The 23,513-nt window shown below is 43.4% G+C and overlaps 3 protein-coding genes across 3 annotated transcripts; all 3 read right to left on the reverse strand.

Annotated features, from left to right (window-relative positions):
* Nucleotides 1-4,263: 4,263 nt before the first annotated feature.
* Nucleotides 4,264-8,721, reverse strand: LOC115198880 (ankyrin repeat and SOCS box protein 13). The gene is made up of 6 exons (XM_029761270.1): nt 8,575-8,721; nt 8,115-8,302; nt 7,734-7,890; nt 7,521-7,655; nt 7,169-7,360; nt 4,264-5,795 (listed from the first exon to the last, which is right to left on the reverse strand). The coding sequence occupies exons 1-6, from the start codon at nt 8,615-8,617 to the stop codon at nt 5,668-5,670; spliced, it is 843 nt and encodes a 280-aa protein (XP_029617130.1). The 5' UTR covers nt 8,618-8,721; the 3' UTR covers nt 4,264-5,667.
* Nucleotides 8,722-8,817: 96 nt separating this feature from the next.
* Nucleotides 8,818-11,087, reverse strand: asb13a.1 (ankyrin repeat and SOCS box containing 13a, tandem duplicate 1). The gene is made up of 6 exons (XM_029761269.1): nt 10,858-11,087; nt 10,462-10,649; nt 10,190-10,346; nt 9,730-9,864; nt 9,318-9,509; nt 8,818-9,224 (listed from the first exon to the last, which is right to left on the reverse strand). The coding sequence occupies exons 1-6, from the start codon at nt 10,898-10,900 to the stop codon at nt 9,091-9,093; spliced, it is 849 nt and encodes a 282-aa protein (XP_029617129.1). The 5' UTR covers nt 10,901-11,087; the 3' UTR covers nt 8,818-9,090.
* A 390-nt stretch (nt 11,088-11,477) lies between these two features.
* LOC115198878 (rab GDP dissociation inhibitor beta-like) lies at nt 11,478-23,513 on the reverse strand. The gene is made up of 11 exons (XM_029761268.1): nt 23,369-23,513; nt 16,228-16,335; nt 15,777-15,876; nt 15,262-15,396; nt 14,769-14,967; nt 14,309-14,440; nt 13,877-13,976; nt 13,597-13,768; nt 13,032-13,176; nt 12,888-12,942; nt 11,478-12,754 (listed from the first exon to the last, which is right to left on the reverse strand). Exons 1-11 carry the CDS (start codon nt 23,411-23,413, stop codon nt 12,599-12,601), a joined length of 1,347 nt encoding a protein of 448 aa, XP_029617128.1. The 5' UTR covers nt 23,414-23,513; the 3' UTR covers nt 11,478-12,598.

Genomic DNA, 23,513 nt, shown 5'->3' on the forward strand with positions numbered 1-23,513 from the left:
CTACAGTGAGGGAAAAAAGTATTTGATCCCCTGCTGGTTTTGTACGTTTGCCCACTGACAAAGAAATGATCAGTCTATAATTTTAATGGTAGGTTAATTTGAACAGTGAGAGACAGAATAACAACAAAACTCCAGAAAAACGCATGTCAAAAATGTTATACATTGATTTGCATTTTAATGAGGGAAATAAGTATTTGACCCCCTCTCAATCAGAAAGATTTCTGGCTCCCAGGTGTCTTTTATACAGGTAACAAGCTGAGATTAGGAGCACACTCTTAAAGGGGGTGCTCCTAATCTCAGTTTGTTACCTGTATAAAAGTCACCTGTCCACAGAAGCAATCAATCAATCAGATTCCAAACTCTCCACCATGGCCAAGACCAAAGAGCTCTCCAAGGATGTCAGGGACAAGATTGTAGACCTACACAAGGCTGGAATGGGCTACAAGACCATCGCCAAGCAGCTTGGTGAGAAGGTGACAACAGTTAGGTGCGATTATTCGCAAATGGAAGAAACACAAAATAACTGTCAATCTCCCTCGGCCTGGGGCTCCATGCAAGATCTCACCTCGTGGAGTTGCAATGATCATGAGAACGGTGAGGAATCAGCCCAGAACTACACGGGAGGATCTTGTCAATGATCTCAAGGCAGCTGGGACCATACTCACCAAGAAAACAATTGGTAACACACTACGACGTGAAGGACTGAAATCCTACAGCGCACGCAAGGTCCCCCTGCTCAAGAAAGCACATATACATGCCCATCTGAAGTTTGCCAATGAACATCTGAATGATTCAGAGGACAACTGGGTGAAAGTGTTGTGGTCAGATGAGACCAAAATGGAGCTCTTTGGCATCAGCTCAACTCGCCGTGTTTGGAGGAGGAGGAATGCTGCCTATGACCCCAAGAACACCATCCCCACCGTCAAACATGGAGGTGGAAACATTATGCTTTGGGGGTGTTTTTCTGCTAAGGGGACAGGACAACTTCACCGCATCAAAGGGACATTTACATTTTTACATTTAAGTCATTTAGCAGACGCTCTTATCCAGAGCGACTACGATAGACGGGGCCATGTACCGTCAAATCTTGGGTGAGAACCTCCTTCCTTCAGCCAGGGCATTGAAAATGGGTCGTGGATGGGTATTCCAGCATGACAATGACCCAAAACACACGGCCAAGTCAACAAAGGAGTGGCTCAAGAAGAAGCACATTAAGGTCCTGGAGTGGCCTAGCCAGTCTCCAGACCTTAATCCTATAGAAAATCTGTGGAGGGAGCTGAAGGTTCGAGTTGCCAAACGTCAGCCTCAAAACCTTAATGACTTGGAGAAGATCTGCAAAGAGGAGTGGGGCAAAATCCCTCCTGAGATGTGTGCAAACCTGGTGGCCAACTACAAGAAACGTCTGACCTCTGTGATTGCCAACAAGGGTTTTGCCACCAAGTACTAAGTCATGTTTTGTAGAGGGGTCAAATACTTATTTCCCTCATTAAAATGCAAATCATTTTATAACATTTTTGCCATGCGTTTTTCTGGATTCTTTTGTTGTTATTCTGTCTCTCACTGTTCAAATAAACCTACCATTAAAATTATAGACAGATCATTTCTTTGTCAGTGGGCAAACGTACAAAATCAGCAGGGGATCAAAAACTTTTTTCCCCTCACTTTATGTGTTTGATGATCTTTTCAGTCAAATACACATCCATTCAGTCATACAGAGTAGGATCACTTCAAAGAAGAGCTGCTTTCAAGCCAGTATTCTCCTCCCATTCACCGTGCTTTATTTACCAGTGTAGCGGAATAATTCAATTCCACCAGTCACCCTTAAAGCAGATTTAGGAGACACAAACACCCAAAATGGTGCCTCACAGCCTCTTCCTCTAACAAGCAGAGTAGACGGTCTGGGCTGTGGGTGCTGTGTGTTGTAGTGCCTGACCAGTTCTGAGTTATGGTGTGGAAGTGATTTTCCTTAATATGAACTTTTAACCCATTGCTATAATTATATAGGAGTGGAGAAGCTATAATTACACCAAGCTTTTAATAACTGGTCCGGGGCCAGTTTTGTTGTTAGTCCCATTATGGTTAAGGTGAAGACTGAGAACAGGACAGGCTGGTCCTAAATCAGTTGCTCATAGTTGAAAGTAACTATCAGAGTCCCAGCTTGACACAAACACTGTCTCACATCTGCTCCTCGTTGAGTGGGGGAAGGATTCCTAACTGGAGTTGAAGAGCTCTACCAGTAAAGCCTAGCAGACCATCACAGCATCAAGTCTATCTCTCCTCTAAAACACACTGAGCCTCTCAGATTCCCGCCTGATCTATCTACATCCATCCTTAATCTCTCCCCTCCAAGGAAGTTTACAAACTTATCTACAAAGAGGTGAAGAGTTGTCTCTTATTGCTAACAAAGATGTGAGGATAATACACATTGGCATATCTACTGAGAGGTTGGAGTTCAAAGGTTGAAAGCTAACTAGACTAACTCCATTCCACTGATAAACCTTTGTATATCTCCGAGATAGTACAGACAGATGTCATCTAGGAAAGCACATCAACGTGACGTGGTTTTTGTGTTAGGTGAGCAACAGAGGAAGTACAGGGGAATACAGTAGTCCCATCCTTCTCAATCTTACTAACCTATTAGCCTTTTGTTCTGTAATCTAAAGAGGGTGGGTGAATGAGTGTATTCTCACCTCACTCAAGAATGCTAGTTTATTAATGATACTGACTTAAACGGATCAGCGTTCCGTCAACGGGACAGTTGTAAATCACGCAGCGCATTATGTCAAGATCGCAGATTTTAGAGTAACAACAAATGTGGGTACATATAAGTGTCTTATATCGGCTGAAAGCTTAAATTCTTGTTAATATAACTGCACTGTCCAATTTACAGTAGCTATTACTGCGAAAAAAATGCCATGCTATTGTTTGAGAGCTCCTAACAACAGAACACTTTTTTATTCGCGATAGGTTTGATAAATTCACCTCTGAAGGTGAACTGTGTACTAACATTCTGAAATCTTTCTCTGATTTATCATCCAAAGGGCCCCAGAGATAACATGAAGTGTCGTTTTGTTAGGTAAAATCCTTTTTCATATCCTAAAAAGACCCATATAGCATGCACGATCGATTTTGTATTTCCACTCGTTCAATTTGCAAAGGAATCTGCGAATATCTCACCCTAACGTTGTTTCAACGAGTCATATCACGTTCGTATCTATTTCTCAGAGATCCTAGAAGGTAACAAGACTTCACTATTTCATTAGGGGTGTAGTATATCCTATAGGACACCATATTTGGTCAGAGAGTGACGCCTTCATGGCACGCCGATGATGCGGGCGGCCATCACTTGAACGACTGTATCTTTGTCAAATAAGCACCAATCGGGGTCAAACATAGCTAGCTAGATAGCCAATGAGCTGGGCTTTACAGGAGTATCCGGAAACCATGTATATGTTGTAAAATGTAGCTACTAACCTTGCACGACAGCATGACTTTACATTTTGGACAAAAATTATAAGGATATTCAGCGTTATGAAGTTAGGAAAACTGGTTGTTTTGCAAATGTTGAACTTATAATATGGCTACTAATACTTGGAAAGCTAAATCAAAGTCGAAGTATACAGATTTGACGATATTCTTGCAGAAAAATGGAATATGAATGCGAATGTCTCCTTCACGATTTGCCCAAATGTACCTGCCATCTTGTGGACACTATCGGAATTACAACCAGAGTGATGGCTAGGCTGTCATTGAAAATAAGTATTTGTTCTTAACTGACTTGCCTAGTTAAATAAAGGTAAAATAAAAAAATTCTTGCTACAGGCAGATTTGGGTATGTCATTTAGGCGAAAATTTAAAAAAAGAAGTTCTAAGAAGTTCTGTTGCTTTTCGAGTGCATTCAAAAACTTGACACTTCACAAAACAGGTTAAACAGATGCATTATCTGAGAGAATAGTCACTTCCGCTGGACTATAAACGTTGTTTCAACATAATTTGTCAACATATTGTGACGTGGAATCTATATGGAAAATACATTCGTTTTTGGTTGAGATGGAGATGTGAATCCAACATAGCAATTATTAATTTGTAGACAAACTGGAATTAAAGCCAGTGGCTCAGATGGAACTATCCAAACTGAAGATAAATCTCCTTTAAAATGTTGATATTTGGTTGCGTTGTGAACAAAACACAATTCAATATTACATTTGTAATACAACAAATAGTCTTAAGTGAAGGCTCTTAAATAAGTAACACATCCATGACCACATTTTGAGGTTACTGTAATCATATAAAGCATGCATGTGCAAGATAGCATGCATAGGTCATCGCAGGTCTGTGGAGATCTTAACTTCTGTAATAATCTGCACAGAATCTCAAACGGCATTGATCTCTTGCACCCATGTAGTTTTAATGTAATCTCAACTGAAATCCAGGTTATTTGGTTCTGCTATTAGATTAAGCACAGTGATTTATCAATATCGGACCTTGTATTCTGATTTGAGCTTTGCTGTGCTTTAAAATGGTTGAAAGCGCAGTGATAAACATTTGGGTGACAACTAAACCAAAAATCAACTGTTTTTCTATTGGAATTAAATTTGAGTGGGTTAATATAGGTTGTAATCTCATTGATTAAACATCTCAACCAAATATTACCCAATTTTATCCACACTGAAATGAGGTAGTGTGGCCAGTGGGGAGAGATTAAATAGGTCATAATCTTTTATAAACACACTTTGTGATTAACGCACATTGCCTTACATAGACATGTTGATAATAACAGACACATTCCTCTGTTCCCATTATTAAGACGGGTTATGTCAAATTATAACAGTACCAATACAGTGACCAGAGAGACATCGTGTAACTGAGGAATCCACATCACACACCCCAAAAACAGACAACATATTCAGGCCTGGGACGTCTCAGCTATAGCGGATGCAACAGATCAGAGATGCTAACAGTAAATAAGCAGGATCGTTTTCCATGGTGTTTCTCTGTAGCCTGGATTCCACGTCCGCCTCAAACACATCTAGTTGTCAGGTGTGGTTTCCGTTCCGATGTCAGGGAGGAATCTGGGATACACATTGACATCTGGAGAGTGTCAATGGGAACGCCGCTCATCCTCCTGCTGCAACACCGTTTCTCATTCCTGAGGATGTCCCGGAGATCTGGGATGTGTTGTTGCCGCATTGTCATGGCGACTAAGATGCTGGTGTAGTGTCCACAGACGGTGTTGCAGAGTGGACAGGATCAGCTGCCAAAATCACTTCCTCTCCTCCATTTATTTTCTACTCTCCCCCTCTTCCTTGTTTTCCCTGAGGGCCTCCATTTGTCTTTTATGTAGGTTTACAAGATATGGGAGTTCTAAGAATAAACTGTATGTAAAAAGTCACCATTAAAACCTCCTTATACTTCTGTTCTTTAAATATGTATCTAATGTGATGATATGGCACACATTCTGAAGACATCAAAGAGAAAGGTGCTCTGCTTAAAAATACTGTTGGTTTGGAAACCTGTGCTTTGCTGTATGCATATTATTTTTATGCATCTAATCTAGTGGCATCTAAGGTTCAGACTGTAGCATTTTGATAATTGTGATGTTTCTTTTTTAAAGGTTTCAGTCTCTGAGCTTCCTTCCTTCACCTTAGTAAGATAATGGTATCAGGGTCAGTGGTAACATAGGAAGCGAATGATTTGCTTTGGTATGTCCAGTTGAACTACGACCTCCAGAGCTCTGCTCCCCAGCATCGTCCTCAGGGTCACTCTGCTCAGCTGCTGCAGACTCAATGGAGTACCTACAGGCAGACAACCAAAGGTTTATGGGAGATGTAGTCTATCCACAACATATAGAACACTGGGAGAGTATTCAAGTGTCAATACACAGTCAGGGATATGTGTCCTATTTAGTATATTTAAAGACTTGAGCTTTTGAGCAGGGATATTATGTTGATGTTTGCTTGCATAACCCAACAATAGGACTCAATAAAACATGAGTTGAGCAAATGTTTAAAAATGTATGTCACAATGTCCTTGCACTTCATGAAATAAAGTTTTTATTTTTCCTTATAAGAGGTCTGTGTCTGATGCCTAGGATACTGTTGCTGTGTGGCTTCTCGCACAGACCTGGTCTCACATTCCACGAATGGCTCTGTGGCAGAGGAATCTGTCTGGGTCTCATCGTCAGTTATCGACCCGTAACTAAACTGAATGTTATAGACCGGTACTAATTGATCAGCTTCAGGGAACATAAGTAGGATAGACATTAACTTGAGGGACAGGACAGATGGACTTAGCCTATGTTCAAAGTACTGGAGAAATATCTTTCTGACATAAGACTGAGTATTGTCAGTGGTTAAAGTAAGCTGGTATGGTCCGGTATTGCATCCTAAATAAATAAATATGCTTCTGTAAATAGATATTTATCATAACCACATGTCAGCCGCATGAAAAATGGACTTGAAATTGGGTGGCATATCATAGAGGCTCCAAAATGCGGTGTGGTTCGAGGAGAACACTGATATTTTTCCAAGGCAAGGATGACTGGCGCGCGCGGACATCAATTCAGGCTACAAGTGTAGGCAGAATGACAATCGCAGAATGTCATTACACTTTCTGGTGTTTTAACAGATGTTTCTTTCCATTCATCAAATGGTTGGGGCACAGAGCACAGTTTGGCTGTTGGAATTCATTTGTGAGTGGACAAACATGCGTGTGTAGCCTACATGAGCATTTTATGGTTTGACATCAGATGAAAACATCATGACTGGTTGTGTTTATGCCACATTAAGTTGACACATCTTTATTACTAGAATCACAGAGATCCTATTAAATTAATATGGATTCTACTTTATGTCATTCTATAATTAGGCCCATAAAAAAAAAACTGGAAGAAATTAAATCTACCTTGACCTGAGTATTGTGTACCAATTAAGAAGTGTTCAAACAGCTGTTTTTGATGGGTTCAACATCATCAAGTTCTTATTTTGATTAATTTCTTTTACTTTTCCACTACCTGTAACTTTCTGATCCTGAAAAATTAGCAATGGGCACCACCTACTGGTGACACTGAGATTGCTTAGATATCCACAAAAACATACTGGTACAGCACATGTCTATTGCTTATAACTGGTAACTGTGGTATAAAAACCTCTCTCACACTGTGACTTACTTTCATAAAACTCTAAGCAGAGTGCAGCGGGAGAACCGGGTTCGATGTAGTCAATGGGCTTCTTATCGTTTTTGTCTTTGGCGTAGATGTTCGCCCCAAACTCCACCAGCATGTCGATCATGTCAACACTCTTCACTTTAGCAGCATGGTGCAGGGCCGTCTTGTGCAGCCGAGCATAATTCACTTTGGCACCTGAGGAAGCAAATGACACAGAGGTTATTAATAAAGGTGCACTCCAGAGTTGATAACTCAAACCCAGGGTTTATTCTCTATTCAGGTCTATATTCATTGTGTTCTTCTTCTTCACAATCAGTTAATTAGTTGTTAGTTAGTGTTATTCTCTAATGCTCACCTGCATTGAGTAGCGCCTTGACGCAGGCTGTGTGTTCGTTGGCACACGCCACATGCAGTGGGGTCCCATAGTACAGGTCATATGCCTCCAGACTGGCACCTTTAGCGATCATGATCTTCACGACGTCAGCATTACCTGAGACACAAGAACAGACCGTCACAAGCTCTCAAACAATCTTGATGCACGCTCATCCTACACCTGCCACACACTTACCCCCCATGCAAGCTTCGTGTAGGGGTGAGGTGGTTCGGGAAGAGAGGGTAGGGTTCACCTTGGCCCCATGCTCCAGCAGCATCCTCACACAGTCAAAGCTCCCAACCGAGCAGGCCTCACACAGAGGGGTGCTACCGTCCGTGTTACGGGCATCCACCTACAGGACAACACAGCCATTATATATATATATCCTAATTAACTATAAAGAACACATTACTTTCTCTTCTCTTGATCTTTAACCTGTGTTGAATCTGGGTCCCACCCTTCCCCTATATCTATGACTAGATATAACCTTTAATAATTGTATTCTTCTATGGCTAACCTACCTCATTTGTTGCCGATATTTCTCTTCTCTCTCTCTCCACTTAGTGACAGTCTCACCTGTGCTCCAGCATCCAGTAGCAGCCTGACACACTGGGTCTGCCCCCTTTCACATGCCTCATGGAGGGGTGTGATGGAGTCCACAGCCACTATGTTGACAGAGGCTCCGCTCTGGATTAGTTGCTGCAGCTGGGCAGCATGTCCCTCGGAGGCCGCCTTGTGCACCTCGGTCCTCTCCGACCAGCAGCCTGGGGCAAGCCACACAGTCAACAGCCAGAGAATACCTATTGCTACATAATCAACCGGCGCTAGCTGAGTGCATGCTAGATTATCTCTGGTATTGACATCACATTTTGCCACCGTAAACCTTTACTTGACAATCTATATGGACTAAAACACAACATGGCACATACGTAGCTGATTTACGTTGCTGTTATATCATGAACACATGCTTGCTAGCTATGACATGCAGTAACCAAATGGATGCTAGCATACAAAGCCGAAATACTTTCATACGCACCTATGTCTCCAAAGAAGTACGGTCTGGCAGTTTCAACCTCCATAATTTGGTCAAATCCCGTTTTATGTTGAAAAACGGTCAATTACGTCCCACGAGAAGTAAACAAGCACATTTGAGCTGTGTTTACATGCTGCACTGACACATCACGTGACTGGTTTTGACATGACCTTTGATGGATTTGAGAGCATGCTGGGAATTGTAGTAGAAATGTTTTGTCAAAATGTTCATATTACTGCAAAAGTAGAGGACTGAAACTGTTTGGCTTTATTTTCCCTAACCATGCTAAAACAAGCTTTCATCTCTATAGAATATTATAACAATTGCAGCAGGTCTTCTTGAAATGTATTTTACAATTTGTTACTGCTTATAACACAGCAATAAATCACATCAATGTGTGTCCCACAGTAAACAAAACATATGAAGATGATGAGATGTGTCCCAGCTTAGTATTCAAGCTTTCTCCTTTTTCTGATATTCCTTTGGGAATCCATCCATGAGTCAGTTCATATGGCAGCATCAGCACCCCTCACAGAGAATGTAGCTGATGGTACGTTGAGATATGTCCAGTTGACCTACGACCTCCAGAGCTCTGGTACCCAGCAACGTCCACAGAGTCACTCTGCTAAGTTGCTGCAGACTCAGAGGAGTACCTAGAGATAATCAGACAGCCACAATGACTCTAACAAAAGTCACATAAGGGATGGAGAATCACAAATGGAAAATATTATTGCCTCTAGACTTACTTTCATAATACTGTAAACATTGTTCAGTGGGAGAGCCAGGCTTGGTGTAGTCTATGGGCTTTTTGTTGTCATTGTCTGTGACATACACGTTGCCTCCAAAGTCCACCAGTAACTCAATCATGTCCACCATCTCTACTCTGGCAGCATGGTGGAGAGCCGTCTCATGGAACTTAGCTGCATTCACCTTGGCACCTGAACAGAAAACAAATTCTGTTTACAGTCAATACTTACATTTCCTCAGGAAAATGTGGCTTTGTGGCAGATTTGTGAATGAAATTCCACAGTGTCCGCCCAGCATAGCAAATACTTGTATGTAAAACGTATTCATAAACACTGTATAGTCACACAGAGCCATTGATATGAATACAGCAGTCGCCTGAGACAATGTTTTCCTCTTTGTCCCCATCCTCACCTGCTTTGAGCAGCACCCTGGCACAGTCCACATGTTCCTTGGCACAGGCAGCATGTAGCGGGGTACCGAACTGGAGGTCAAAGGCCTCTAGCAAGGCTCCATGCACTATCATTAGCCTCGCTATATCTGCATTACCTACAGTATAGACAGATACAAAACGGTTTCATTAGATATGAAGTACTCACACATATCTATACACTTACGGTGCATCCTCCTCACACCCATCCCTTCTTTTGCACTCCTACCTCACTCGCCCTAGTGCTGCCCCTTATCGCCTTACCTCTTCCTCCAGTCCTCTTACCTCTCCTTGTCCTGCTTAACACCTATTCCACCAGTCTCTTCCCTCCTATCCTGGTCAGTCTTCCCTCTCTTGTCCTGTTTTTTCCCTCCTCCATTCCACCTGACCCTGCCTTATCACCATTTCCCTAGTCATATACCCCTCATCATTCCCCAGTCTTACCCTTTATGCAGGCCTCATGCAGGGGAGAGGCAGTGAGTGCTGTAAGGGAGGGGTTGACTTTGGCTCCATGTTCCAGCAGCATCTTTGCACACTCCAGGCTCCCCGCAGCACAGGCGTTACAGAGAGGAGTGCTGCCATGGATGGTCCTCACGTCCACCTGGGGGAGAGGGGGTAAAGAGGAAGGGATGGAGAGATAGAGGGAGAGGGACCACTACTGCTACACATTATCTGTCTACAGCTCTATATATTTAGCCCTACTGTAGCTGCCTCACCTGAGCCCCTGCATCTAGTAGCAGTCGGGCACAGTTTGGATGTCCCTGGATGCAGGCATCATGGAGCGGGGTGATGTTGTCTACTGTCACCATGTTTACAGATGCTCCACCCTCAATCAGCTGTTTCACTTGAAGGGCCCTGCCTAAGGACGCGGCCTCATGCAACGCGGTTCGGTCTGCCCAAAACCCTAGTAGCAAAGGGAGAGGCTCTGGCTCAAACACGACCTGCTGCGTATTTACGCATTGGTTGCGCAATTATGCATTCATCCAATGAACATTGATGGGCAGTGAATGAAAACTAACATATTTACGTTCACCACCTTTCCGTCCATAATTGTAATGTGTGTAGTTCAGATTGAAAAGTTGATAGCCAGTTTGCCCAAATCGAACACTCACCAATATCTCCAAAATTCGAACGCCGTGCCGCTGTCATTTCCATTATTGCAGGATTTTCCACAGGGAAATATTACCGTGACAGATAAACAAAATCCACGAGTGCACTGGGTTTATTTTGTTGGAACAGCGTCCACGTGACGATATTTGTTATGACAGGGATGCAACAGAGGCTTCTGGGAGTTGTAGTTCTAAGCGTGAGAATTTGCCCACCATGTTATAAGAGCTTTTTGATTTTGTGGACATGCCATGTTATCAGTACATTTTACCACTACACATTAAAACGGGTACAAATAGGTTGCCATATTAATACCAACCAGCCAACACAGGAATTCACCAAATCCAGAGTAATCTTCGCACTTCATTAAAGGATGGTCTTTGTCATACGAATTAAACTATTATTGTCTGTTTTTAGTCCTGCATCAATGACTAACTCAAAAGGTCCTCTTCAGTGCAAAGTTCATAGATGCTTCAGCAGACAGTTTAGGTTGATGATATCATAAAATAGTATTAAAGCGAAAGTTTCAAAGGCAAAGCTCCCAATACTGAAATGACCACAAAAGCCCATCAGACAGCAATACTCCGACTCACTACTGAATAAGAACAAATACTTTCGTTTTTTTCACAAGTAAATTTTTACTTTGCAGTACAGAAATCATTTGAGCACCGTCTTTTTGTATTATTATATATATATTTTTTTACATTGATGACATTTAAACAGGGCCCTTGTCATATCAATACTGCCATAGTAAACATTTGGTCATTTTAAAGCAATTAGTCAACTTTACCACAAATGCCCAACCTGCTTCAGTCTGCTCGGGTCTGTTCATTTTTAATAGTAAAGGAAAGAACAGAATTCTATGACATTATGGTTACTCAAGCTGCAAACAGGTCCAGGTAGTTTGCCTTCTTGCTCGACTATACTTGCTCGTTCAGTGGCTTGGCCTAGGTACAGTAAGATGCCTTTCCCAGGGCTGGCTACTAGAGGCTGGAGATGAGCCACTAGGACAAGGGGGCTGATAAATGAAAACAAAAAAAACAACAACGGCCCCCAATCACAATCGATGGAGTATTTATATTAGCTGGTCACGGAAACAATTTAAAGCTCTCTCTCTCACATGGTTATCGGTGGTCAAATGAAGCTTTGCTGGCCAAATCCTTTTTTGGTTATGGCCTGTTAGGAATATTCATTCATTATAACTGGAACAAGCCACGCCACTCACTTACCTCCCTCACAACAACAAAAACACATGACAAGAAAAATACAACTGATCTGATCACATTTCAGGATTCATTTCCCAAAAACACTTATGTTCATACATGGTTGCGTTATTTATTTTTAGTATTTGGACAAAATAAATTCGACCCTCCCACACTGTGGTACTGTTGTCTTTTGATTGATCAATTGATTTGGCGCCTGTGGACTAAACGCCCTCATCCAGGAGAGAAAATGATCATTATTACATTATGAAAAAGAAAGTAGGGCGTATGTATACCAATGTTCAGTGCAACAACTCTCTGAAAGGGATTATAAAAAGCATAACTCCCACCTGGCCCCCTTTTCCAGCAATGCTATATTATAACTTTATATAGTGTGAACTTCCGTAATGGGCAAAACATACACTTGGATCATCAGCCAGCCCATTTATCTATATTTTTGTATGGTTTTCCTTATTTTTTAAAGATTTCAGTTGTTGGCGGCAAATATCTGATATTCTCGAGTGTTGCAGACTCGCTTGTTTCTCTACTGGTCAGCTGCGTCGCCAAAGATGTCGTTCTTCTTGCGCTCCATCTCTGCAAAGTCAAATTCTGTTCCCGTCATCCGCTTGTAGATGTCCTTGATGTCGTCGCAGGTGGTCTCGAAGTGGGTGGTAGCATCGTAGGTACGGGACATGAAGATCTACGCCAACAATAAGAAAACAAGAGATGGTTAAACACAGGCAAACAAGACAAGCAATAATTGTATTTTTGTTAACACAAGGTCACTGGATTTGACTGGGGCGAGCAGCGAAAAACAGAAGTAATGGACCCACCTGGCTTTCAGCACCCATGTCAGTTGGTGCGTACTGGTCACTGATGCTCACAAACCTGCAGAAAGAAATGACAAAGTCAACATGACCGTAGTAAAGACTAGTGCGAGACAGCCAACATCAACAGTTTAGCGATGATGCTCGTACTTCTGCTCGACAGGCTCCAGCAAGTCCATGGCTGGTTTGACCTCCATCTCAGGGTTGTCCGTCTCCACCGTGGTGCTGACGATGGCCACATACTTCCCCTGTGCTGCCACATTATGAGTATAGGAGATCATGCACACGTAGATATCTGCAAAAAATGTAAAATAAAATTAAAAAGAGATCAGCAAATTCAATATTCCACTCCTTGTCCGAGTTGGATGCGATTTGGGGCAGTGATATGGTTAGGTCCATGTCACCCTTCAAATATTAATTTGATTCACTATCATCTCACCCTCAAGCGGGGTCAGTGAAAACAGTTTTCAGGGATACTGAATCGTCAACCTAGCTTCCTTTTCCCCTTAAAACCGGATGTGGGGACACCCCCCCCTCAGGCATTTCTTTTACACCTGCTATGTGATGTTAGTATCATCTTAGTCTTAAGTAGAGTACTTCAATACTTTTGGGTAGTTGAGCGTGAAGATGGTCTCTCATGTTCAATTTATAAATCTCATGCATTGTTTCCATAGGGGCCTTGCGTGGTGACATTACTTCCTGCAGCGGGGCTCACCGTGCTTCCTGTTGACCTGATTCTGGGGGATAATGATCTGGCAGGAGTTGGCGTCGCTGGTGTTCTTGATGGGGTGGCTCATGATGCAGATGACCCGGATCACCTGACCGACCTTGGTGCTGCGGTCCATTAGATAGCTGGGATCGCAGATCAGCTGCTTGCAGCGGGCGATCTGAGGGGGGGAAGAGGTTAAATATTAGCGCTAAGATTACACACGCCTTCCTCTAGTCCTCAGAGTACGGCCTCTATATAAGCCGGGGATAAATAACAATACTCTTACCTCTCCCTCAGACTTGACTCCCACTACTTTTCCATCCTCCATGACAATCTCCTCAATGGGCTTGTTCAGCATGTAGGTTCCTCCGTAGATAGCACTTAGTCTACAGGAAGGAGAAAGGGAACGAGAGTGACAGATTCTGTAAAGAATGTTCTATTCTCTGACAATGTCAATTTTAAATTAGAAGCACACGGTTCAGAAATCTATTGTATACTTTCAAGAAAAAGCACACTTTGAAAAGACCCATCTAAATTTGAACAGTCCAACAGCAAAACAAGAAGTAATCATTGGGCATTCTGCTGAACATTGTATTTGGATTCAAATGAGTCAAACCTTTATTTGCAGAGTGGAAGTCAACAAGCCAAAACACAGAAAACAAAAAGGCAGCTAGCCTGAAAATGATAGAGGTCAGAGTTGAGGTGAGGTGAGCCTTACCTGGCGAACCCTTGGGGCAGCTCCCCCAGGCCGTAGAGGGGGTAGAGGTACGGACTCTTGCCATATCTGGCCAGAGACTCACTGTACAGCTTGATCCTGTTTAGCGAGTCCATGCAAGGCAGGTCCAGGTATCTGAGAGAGAGGGGAGAGACAAGTATGAATACAGTGCTTTCTTTGAATATATAACTAAGTTTCTTAAAAGACTGGAAAATAGAATGACTATCCTTTGACACCCTGTGCTTGTGAGGCTACCATGTCATCTAAAAGGTATCATAACGGTGACATTCCAGGTCACCTTTTTCACAGTCTCAGAATATTGCTATATCCTGAAATCTGATAATCAACGTAGTGCAACTGCAAACAGGACGACCTGGAACTCTTGATGCTTTTTAGTTAACCCCAAAATGGCCAAACACCTTCCATCTCTGGCTCAGCCAATAAGATGATGCAGGTGACTCACTCGTCTGTCCGGTAGAGGGCGAGGGAGTGTCCTGTGAAGTCGATGACGTCCTGGCCCAGGTCAAACTTCTTGAACACGTCCCTCATCGTCGTCTTGTTGGGGTCCACGCCCTCCATGGTCTTGGGGTCGTTTTCGTCAAAGTTAGCCACGAAAACCAGGAACTTTCTGAAGCGCCGTTTTTCAAACAGCCCCATCAGACCTGTAGGGGAGAGAGTTGTGCTATTCAGGGGTAGCTAATTATCTACATGATTGAGAGCTGAAAAGCAAGACAATGTAGAACCAGGAAGAGGTCATTTGTGAGGAGCTGTGATGACAGTAAGACATTTTGAACTATGACATTCATCAATTCACTGTTTTAGACTGCTGTTAGCCGGATGGATATTAGACTTAATTAAAAGTTAAGCTCAGGTTTACTGTATGCAGAGTTATCGGACATCAAAACTACGAAACCCAACCTCTCCTCTATTTCCCATAGTCCCCCTGTACAACTCACTGGATGCCAGGGCCTCGGTCTCGGTGGAGGGCACTTTGTAGATGCTGCCCTTCTTGTAGACGAAGCTGCCTTCAATCACCTTGAAGTCCAGGTAGCGCGTCACCTGTGTGATCAGCAGCATGCGGACCAACTGACCTGCACAGGTGAGACAGACAAATCAGTGTTACCTTTCCCAGGCAGGTTAGTAGAATACAGTTCAAACCAATTAAAATCACATTTACATATACAGCTTAATTCGTCTTCAAATTGAAAGTTCTCTCTGTTGCCTCATCCTGTCAATCACATCCAATCATTGCTAGGCAACAGTATCAGTTGCACTATCAAATACGGCCACGACACAACTACTGAATATTCCAGAATCACATTTTTGGTATTCATCCCTTCTTTGCCGCTGAGACCAAGGATGAATTGTTATATCTAAGGCCCCGAGTTTTTCCTTGTCTTGTGACATGGTCAGGAAAACTCCTGGCCCTAGTTAATATAATACATAAAAAAAAGTGGTGATTAGTGTTTACCGTTGGCCATGAGGAACTTCGGGATGAGGTCCACATTCCAGTCCCGGCCTTTTCCCATGGACTCTGGAGGGGCGCCAGGGAGACTGAAGCGTTTATACAGCTAAAAGAGAGACAATAATTTGCCATTTTGTTGAAGCAGCAATTTAGCCAAGAGGAATACAACAGAGTGCATATATAAGCAGCAACTGTGACTATATTGATCATGTGCTGTCACTCATTTTTAAGGATATTAAGATTAGTATGACTAGTTCCTTGTTCTCTTCCTCATGCCTCATCATTCGGATTCATACGGTTACAAACATTGCTGGGAAATGGGTGAGTAGGCATCCTGCCTGTTATCTTGTGTAAGAGAATGGTGCAGTCTTTGTTTACGTCTTGTATGGCCTGTTGAGGTTGGTCTTAGGGGTCAGCGCCTCAGAGGTCAAGCTGTAGAGGTCAGAGGTTGACTTACATCCTCCAGGGGAGTGATGGAGGCACTCTCTGCCCCGTAGTAGGAGTTCCGGTCCATGTGCAGGACCTTCTTCCCCTTCACCGACATGATCCCTGACAGTATGCATTCCTATTGGACGAGAGACAGGAAGGAGAGGGGTTTGAGCATCACAAATCACTTACACCTGGATAGTGGCCAAAAATCGCACAGGTCAAACTTTTGGAATGATAATTGAATCCTAGATATTGATTTTCATGTTTGAGATTGTATTGTTGTATGAATATTGCTGGTATCAGTATTTCCAGATACGATTGTTTCATAATGGCAGACGCAGTCACGGTCTCGTTACGGCAGAAAATGCACTAAAAGTCTCACATTTCACACAGCCCAGATCCAACTAGACAAGGAAACATTTGAGGCTGTGTCGCAGAATGTATTCAAAGTAATGAATGTGGACCCTGTCTGGTTTGGTCCTGTCTTTTCATGCGCTGATCTGATAACTGACTGCGTGGCCGGCGACAGTGGGCCAGTCCAGCTGCAGGGTCTCTATAATGATAGCTTATGCTAGTGGTCTACCCATGCTTCCCCTCTGCTAGCTGTGTGTGTACTTAAAATTGATTAACACGGATTATATAGTGTAAGCAATTATTTAGCCTAATAAGCAGGAATTTCATAAAAAGAAGATTGATATGACAACAGACAAACATTAAATCCACTGATGAATCTTCTGGGAGAGTAGACTTAAGGCTGTGACTGAAGATGGCCTCTGGTGTCTGCGCGCGCTTGCGCCACTTTTGACAAGAGGGCAGTGGAGGAGAGAGGGGTGTGGGTGGGACCAATTCAGTAAGATCTCCAGCCTGGTTAACAGAAGGGAAGGATTCCAGAATCTAGAACACATATTTAACATTCTCTGTCATTCTGGAGTGGAGGCAGTGGTGACAGTGTGACCACAAAATAAAGGGTTTCAGCAATGACAGCTAAAGCAGGGAGCTATGCAGAGGGGAGTAGGTTTGAGCGTCCAATTCAACTCACGTGCCATTTAAAAGACGGAACTGAGGCTAGATCAGACAACCAAGCTGCCGATCAGCAGCTTTCTGTTTCTCCCTTTGCAGTGCTAGGCTGCAATTCGAGTTCCTCTGTCAAAGCAATAGTTTTCCAAATTGAGTCAAGAATCATGGGCTGCGTGGTACGGTAGTGCCGGCCGGCCAGAGGAAAACGTGCGTGACTGACTCTGGAATTCCCACCGTCTTTCAAAGGCTTTAAGATCACAGCAGCTGGTTTGTAGAAGCAGCAAAACACTCTGTATCGTGATTCCGTGGACTTTATTCCAAAAAAAGTTCAACTGAAATGCCTACCGATCCAGAACACTGCGCTGACAGAGGGTTACCTCATCCAGTAGCTTCTGCCTACATATTGAATCCGCAATATTTGATCTTACTGTAACAAATCACCTTTGATAAGACCGTGGAATAACTCAGATTGAATATAATGGGGGGAGAAAAGGTGACAGGTTGTGTTTGAGGGAGATTCATATTTTATAGGCTACATTGTGTTGACAATGACTAATGATACGACAAATACAGGACACCACAGCACAGTGTCATGATTCCACACTCCTGGTGTACACTGCTGCCAGGTCCTACAGAATGCATTATGTCACAGGAAGTGACACTGCACTGGTGTTGCTATTGTTTTAGTTTCCATCTCCCTAGAGTCAGCCCCACTCAGATCAGGGCAATTTAGGACAGTGCTCCGGTGTACAAAAACAGCACCCCGCCCTGCTGTTACCATCATCATGGGGATACAGGGTCCCTGACCCACTAGCCTGCCCCATGCTAGCCCTAGCCAACCACTCATCTGGGGCTGGGCAAGTTTAAGGACAGTACCATTTCCTCGCCACTACATTTTCAGACCATGGGCCGTAACGTTAGACAAATGGACTTTTACTGAGCTATAAAAAAAAGAAGAAAAAAAAGCACTGACCGGTCAGGTCTCAGGGGGAAAAAAAATCAATGTCCACTCTCAGAGAGAAGGCTTGATGTCACTCAACGTGAGAACAAAGTGACGCAGGACTGCCTGTGCTGAACATCCGCAGTGGAAGCGTGTGCTCCTCTCACTGACTGGTAGTCTACCACAAGCACATTTCATAAAAGGCATCGTCTGTTTCATAAAAAGGTGCAGGTAATGCCTTTGATGTTCCATCCATAATGACCAAATTACCATTTTAGTACCAATTATTACCAAGTATTTATTTTGTGGGAAAAGGGCACCATAAAAGGTGTTACTGAAAGTCCAAACGTGCCTTGAGGATTTCTGATGAGAGAAAAATACCTTGGCAAATGTCTAAGCTGTTCTTATTTCCATATTCATTTAGGAAGACAATCAATATGGTTGCGTGGTGTAAATTGTCCTCGTTTCTCATCACAGTTTTGTAAATCCATTAAATATACATGGAGGGTGGCAGGTAGCCAAGTGGTTAGAGTGTTGGGCCAGTAAGGAAAAAGGTTGCTGGTTCGAATACCCGAGCCGTCAAGGTGAAAAACCTGTCGATGTGTCAAGGCACTTAAACCCAATTTGCTCCAGGGGCGCGGTTCTACTATGTCTGACACTGTTAAACGACACATTTCACTATCCGGTGAGTGACACAACAAATGTTTTTTTTTTTTGGTGCTGTAACTTCCTGAATAATATATGGCAGTAAATGGATGCCTCCCAGACACAATTTGAGCGGCATGTGACTCAGGCAACCCTGCTGTCTGTAGGCTCTGACATTCTGCTGGGGGTAGCCTAGTCATCACAACCTCCGGCTGAAAGAGAGATCGAAGAGACCAATCCTCAATTCAAGAAGGAAGAGTCAAACACAAGCAATAAAAACACATTGAAGTGAGAGGGGAAATTTCACAGTTAAATCTTTAACACAGCGGCCCTATAAAAAGCAGGTGGATTTTTATGACGAGTGACTGACTGAGGCCCACTCTGAAGACGGTAAAGTGTTGGGCGGCACTCTGAAGTTCAAAAGGCCACAGTGTGTGTCACGCTGGGAACAAGAGTGACTGTGTGCCAGTGCCACCCTGGCTGACATTTCCCCACAACTCCTTCATGTGTGGCTCCAAAAGGTTGGGATCCAATATCTGGACTGCAAGAAGAGTGCATCTGTAATGTCATTGAGCACTCTCAGGATCCACACACAGCACTAGAGCCATCACCTCATCCTCTTCTCTAGCTCTAATTGAATGACGCTCAAAGTTGTTACCCAAATCTAATGCCTCCGTGTTTCATCTACTACTGCAGCCCTCTATCCTGTTATCAGGAAAAAGATTCGCTTGGCCAGGACTCTCAAATTACATCACATGAATGACATCACATCACATGACAACCAAAAGTATCAAGTGGTGGTGTAAAAGAGGGGCTACAATATTGATGTCCATGCCCTCCTGGGCCTCATCCTTTTAGTAAGGGGACAGAAGGACCCCCCCCCCACACACACCCCCAGCCCAGTCGCTGGGGAGACTAGAGGTGGATGTTTGCTAGGCCCCAGCTGCAGAGGAAGAAGAATACATACAATAAAAGCATATCCCGGAACAGCCAGTTCTCCTTTCCCCACCATGTCTTTCTCAACCACAAAGAGGAACCACATAGACCACAATCAGTGTGGAGTGTGTGTGTGTGGCGGGTATTTGAGAAGCTTAAATAAATGCCAAACAGAACTGGATACTTGTGTTGGGTTATGAGAATATGAAACATACTTATTCATGTCACTGAGGGAGAGAGGGTAATGTATAATGTTTACATTATGTCAGAATATGTTATTGTTAGCCATCAGGGATCCTATGGGAGGGATCCTCTGGGAGGAGAAGAGACAGTCTGGTACCAGTCACCATGAAAGCCGTGAGTTGGGGAGGAGTAAGCACTTTGGGCCAGAGTTCAGGTCAGATGAAGTGAGGAAGAACAGATATCACTAAGGTTCTGTCTAGCAACAGATGCATTGGCTGTTCAGATGTGTAGGAGGAGACTAAGCATAGGAGAAAGGGTTAAATATCAGTGCTTGTGTGAATATGTTTTCGTCTGTTCAGCTGTTCGATCCTTTGGGAAGAATAAACTTGGTTTAAGCCTACATAGTGTCCGTCGAGTTCTTACTCTAATAATTAGAACCTAACACTTGCTAGGTTTGACCTGCATCAGCTGGACCTATGCCTATCGCTCGTATCATACCACTATCATAGTACATGGCGCCAGTTAGGTCTACATGATGCCTCAGAGCTCTCGGACTACGGTCTGTGTGGCTTTTGCAGAACTTAAACTTGCCCTGTACTCTCAGTTCCTTTGTGACCGAGCCACAAGCATCTGCAGTCTAAAACACAGGAGTCACCAACCCTAAAGCCAACACTCTTAGCCAGGCTGCCTACCCTTACCACTGACACACAAAATGCATTCCTAACTGCCACATCCTGTTGGTGTGGACTACACAAAACGTGGCTGCACAGGATTCTGAACGATTTCACAAGATTCCTGGATGGAATATGTTATGTAATTAGTTATGTAAACATGGAATATGACAGTGTGACTGACAGTAAAGGAACTAGCTGGACCTATATCAGTGAAAATATTGCTTTCAAACCTTGGCAATGGATTGTTTCCCATGAAACAGTATGATTTTGTCTTCTTGTGTGTGCGTTCTATTGCTGAACTGTTATTTTTAACAAAACACTCCCCCACGTGAGTCAGACATGCGAGACAGACAGGAAACTGTCAATAGATAATCTGAGTGAGGCCTCAGCGTACAGAAAATTCTATCACAAGTCTTTCCTGCCATGCATCAACCGAGTGTTTTACAGCTGAGTAAAGCAGTGGCAACAACATATCGCTCATTTTGGTTCTCTCAATGTTGGCTAGTTAGCTGGCTAGCGGACACAAAGTAATTAGCAAGTACTGCTGAATCAACTTGAGAAACTAGCAGGCGAAATCAGGGTTTCCCAGACTCGGTCCTTGGGCTCCCCCTGGGTGCACATTTGGTTTTTGCTATGATTACTTGAGTCAGCTGTGTAGTGCTAGGGCAGGCCAGAGTTTGGGAAACCCTGAGCTAAGTAACATTAGCTAGCTACATTCGGGTTTGGTGGATGATGGTTCATAAATTGCAGGTGTGGCTGTTGTTCACTGCCCATTCATTTTACACACACTGAATTAGCTATTTATACTGAACAAAAATATAAACGCAACATGATAGTGTTAGTCCCATGTTTCATGAGCTGAAATAAAATAATCCAGAAATGTCCCATACGCATAGCATAAAAAGCTTCTTATATTTTGTGCACATCTCTTTCAGTGAGCATTTCTCCTTTGCCAAGATAATCCATTCACCTGACAGGTGTGGCATATCAAGAAGCTGATTAAAAAGATCATTACACAGGTGCACCTTATGCTGGGGACAATAAAAGGCCACTAAAATGTGCAGTTGTCACATAACACAATGCCACAGATGTCTCAAGTTTTGAGGGAGTGTACTATTGGCATGCTGACTGCAGGAATGTCCACCAGAACTGTTGCAAGATCATTTTTCTACCCTAAGCCACCTCCAATGCCGAGAGTTTGGCAGTACTTCCAACCGGCCACCACGCCAGCCCAGGTCTTCCACATCAGGCTTCTTCACCTGCGGGGTCGTCTGAGACAAGCCACCCGTACACCCGTACAAACCATCTCAGGGAAGCTCATCTGTGTGCTCGTTGTCTTGACCAGACTGCAGTTTGGCTTCGGCGGGCAAATGCTCACCTTCGATGGCTACTGGCACGCTGGAGAAGTGTGCTCTTCACGGATGAATCCCGGTGTCAACTGTACCGGGCAGATGTCAGACAGCGTGTATGGAGTCGTGTGGGCGCGTGGTTTGCTGATGTCAACGTTGTGAACAGAGTGCCCCATGATGGCGGTGGGGTTATGGTAGGCAGGCATAAGCGTCGGCCAATAAACACAATTTAATTTTATTGATGGTAATTTGAGTGCACAACGACACTGTGACGAGATCCTGAGGCGCATTTTGTGTCCTTCATCCACCGCCATCACCTCATGTTTCAGCACAATGTACAGCCGCATTTTGCAAGGATCTGTTCCTGGAAGCTGAAAATGTCCCAGTTCTTCCATGGCCTGCATACTCACCAGACATCTCACCCATTGAGCATGTTTGGGATGCTCTGGGTCGACGTGTAGGACGTGTTCCAGTTGCCGCCAAGATCTAAAAACTTTGTGCAGCCATTGAAGAGTGGGAAAACTTTCCACATTAACAGCCTGATCAACTCTATGTGAAGGAGATGTGTCACTCTGCATGGGTCAAACCAGACTAACAGATGCATCTGTACTCAAGGTCATGTGAAATCAATAGATCAGGGCCTAATTTATTTATTTCAATTGACTGATTTCCTATATGAACTAACTCAGTAAAATCTTTGAAAATGTTGCGTTTATATTTCTGTTCAGTGTACTAACCCATCATAGGTACACCAGTTAGATTAGCTAACTTGTTACGAGTTAGCTAGCTAAAATGATACTCGCGGGGAGAATCTCTTCCCCAAAACAAACCAAAACCAGCGCCTGTTAAAGACAAATCCAAGCAGTCATGAATAAAGCTTCATCGCATGGTGATGGTAACGTTACATACATTGGTATCCAACTCGAAAATTACACTAGCTTTGTATCACACTCAACATGAGCGCATAGGCACACTTTCTCAAACTAAAAAAGGACAATACACTAACAAACTGGAACACGTTAGCCTAAACAAAGCTGTCATTAGCTACAGTAGCTATCCAGCTAACCAATTAGCTACCAATGCCAGCTAGATTTTTCTATTTGATTGATAAACAGCATGCATGAAGATGAGAGTGAGGCACCACCTTAAAATGACGTTAAACGTATAAATTGTTACCGAGCTAGCTACCGAACGTTAAATTCATTGAGAAAAATACTTGTGAATGCAAACATTGACAGACGTGACCACTGACAGTAGTTAGCTAGCTAGCTAGTTTATTAGGCCCAGCCGATAGTTGAACTACGCTAGCTAGCGCCGTAGCGGGTTAGCAAAGCTCGCACAAAGTGGCAATTGAAGGAACATATTCCCTCTGAGCATCGCTTAGATTATTCAAGGAACGAAATGGCATGGTACAATTATTCTCACCGTCAGTCCAGTACCCAGCACGATAACGTCGTATTCTTCATTCATTTTCCCAAGTATTTTCTCCTCTTTTCCTGAATATTGGCCCGAAGTAAGTGGAGATCTGCAAAGCTGGAAATGAAAGGGGCTGCGGTTCAACGTCAAGCAA

Source organism: Salmo trutta, chromosome 8, assembly GCF_901001165.1.
Source record: "Salmo trutta chromosome 8, fSalTru1.1, whole genome shotgun sequence".
In the NCBI taxonomy this organism is placed as follows: Eukaryota; Metazoa; Chordata; class Actinopteri; order Salmoniformes; family Salmonidae; genus Salmo; species Salmo trutta.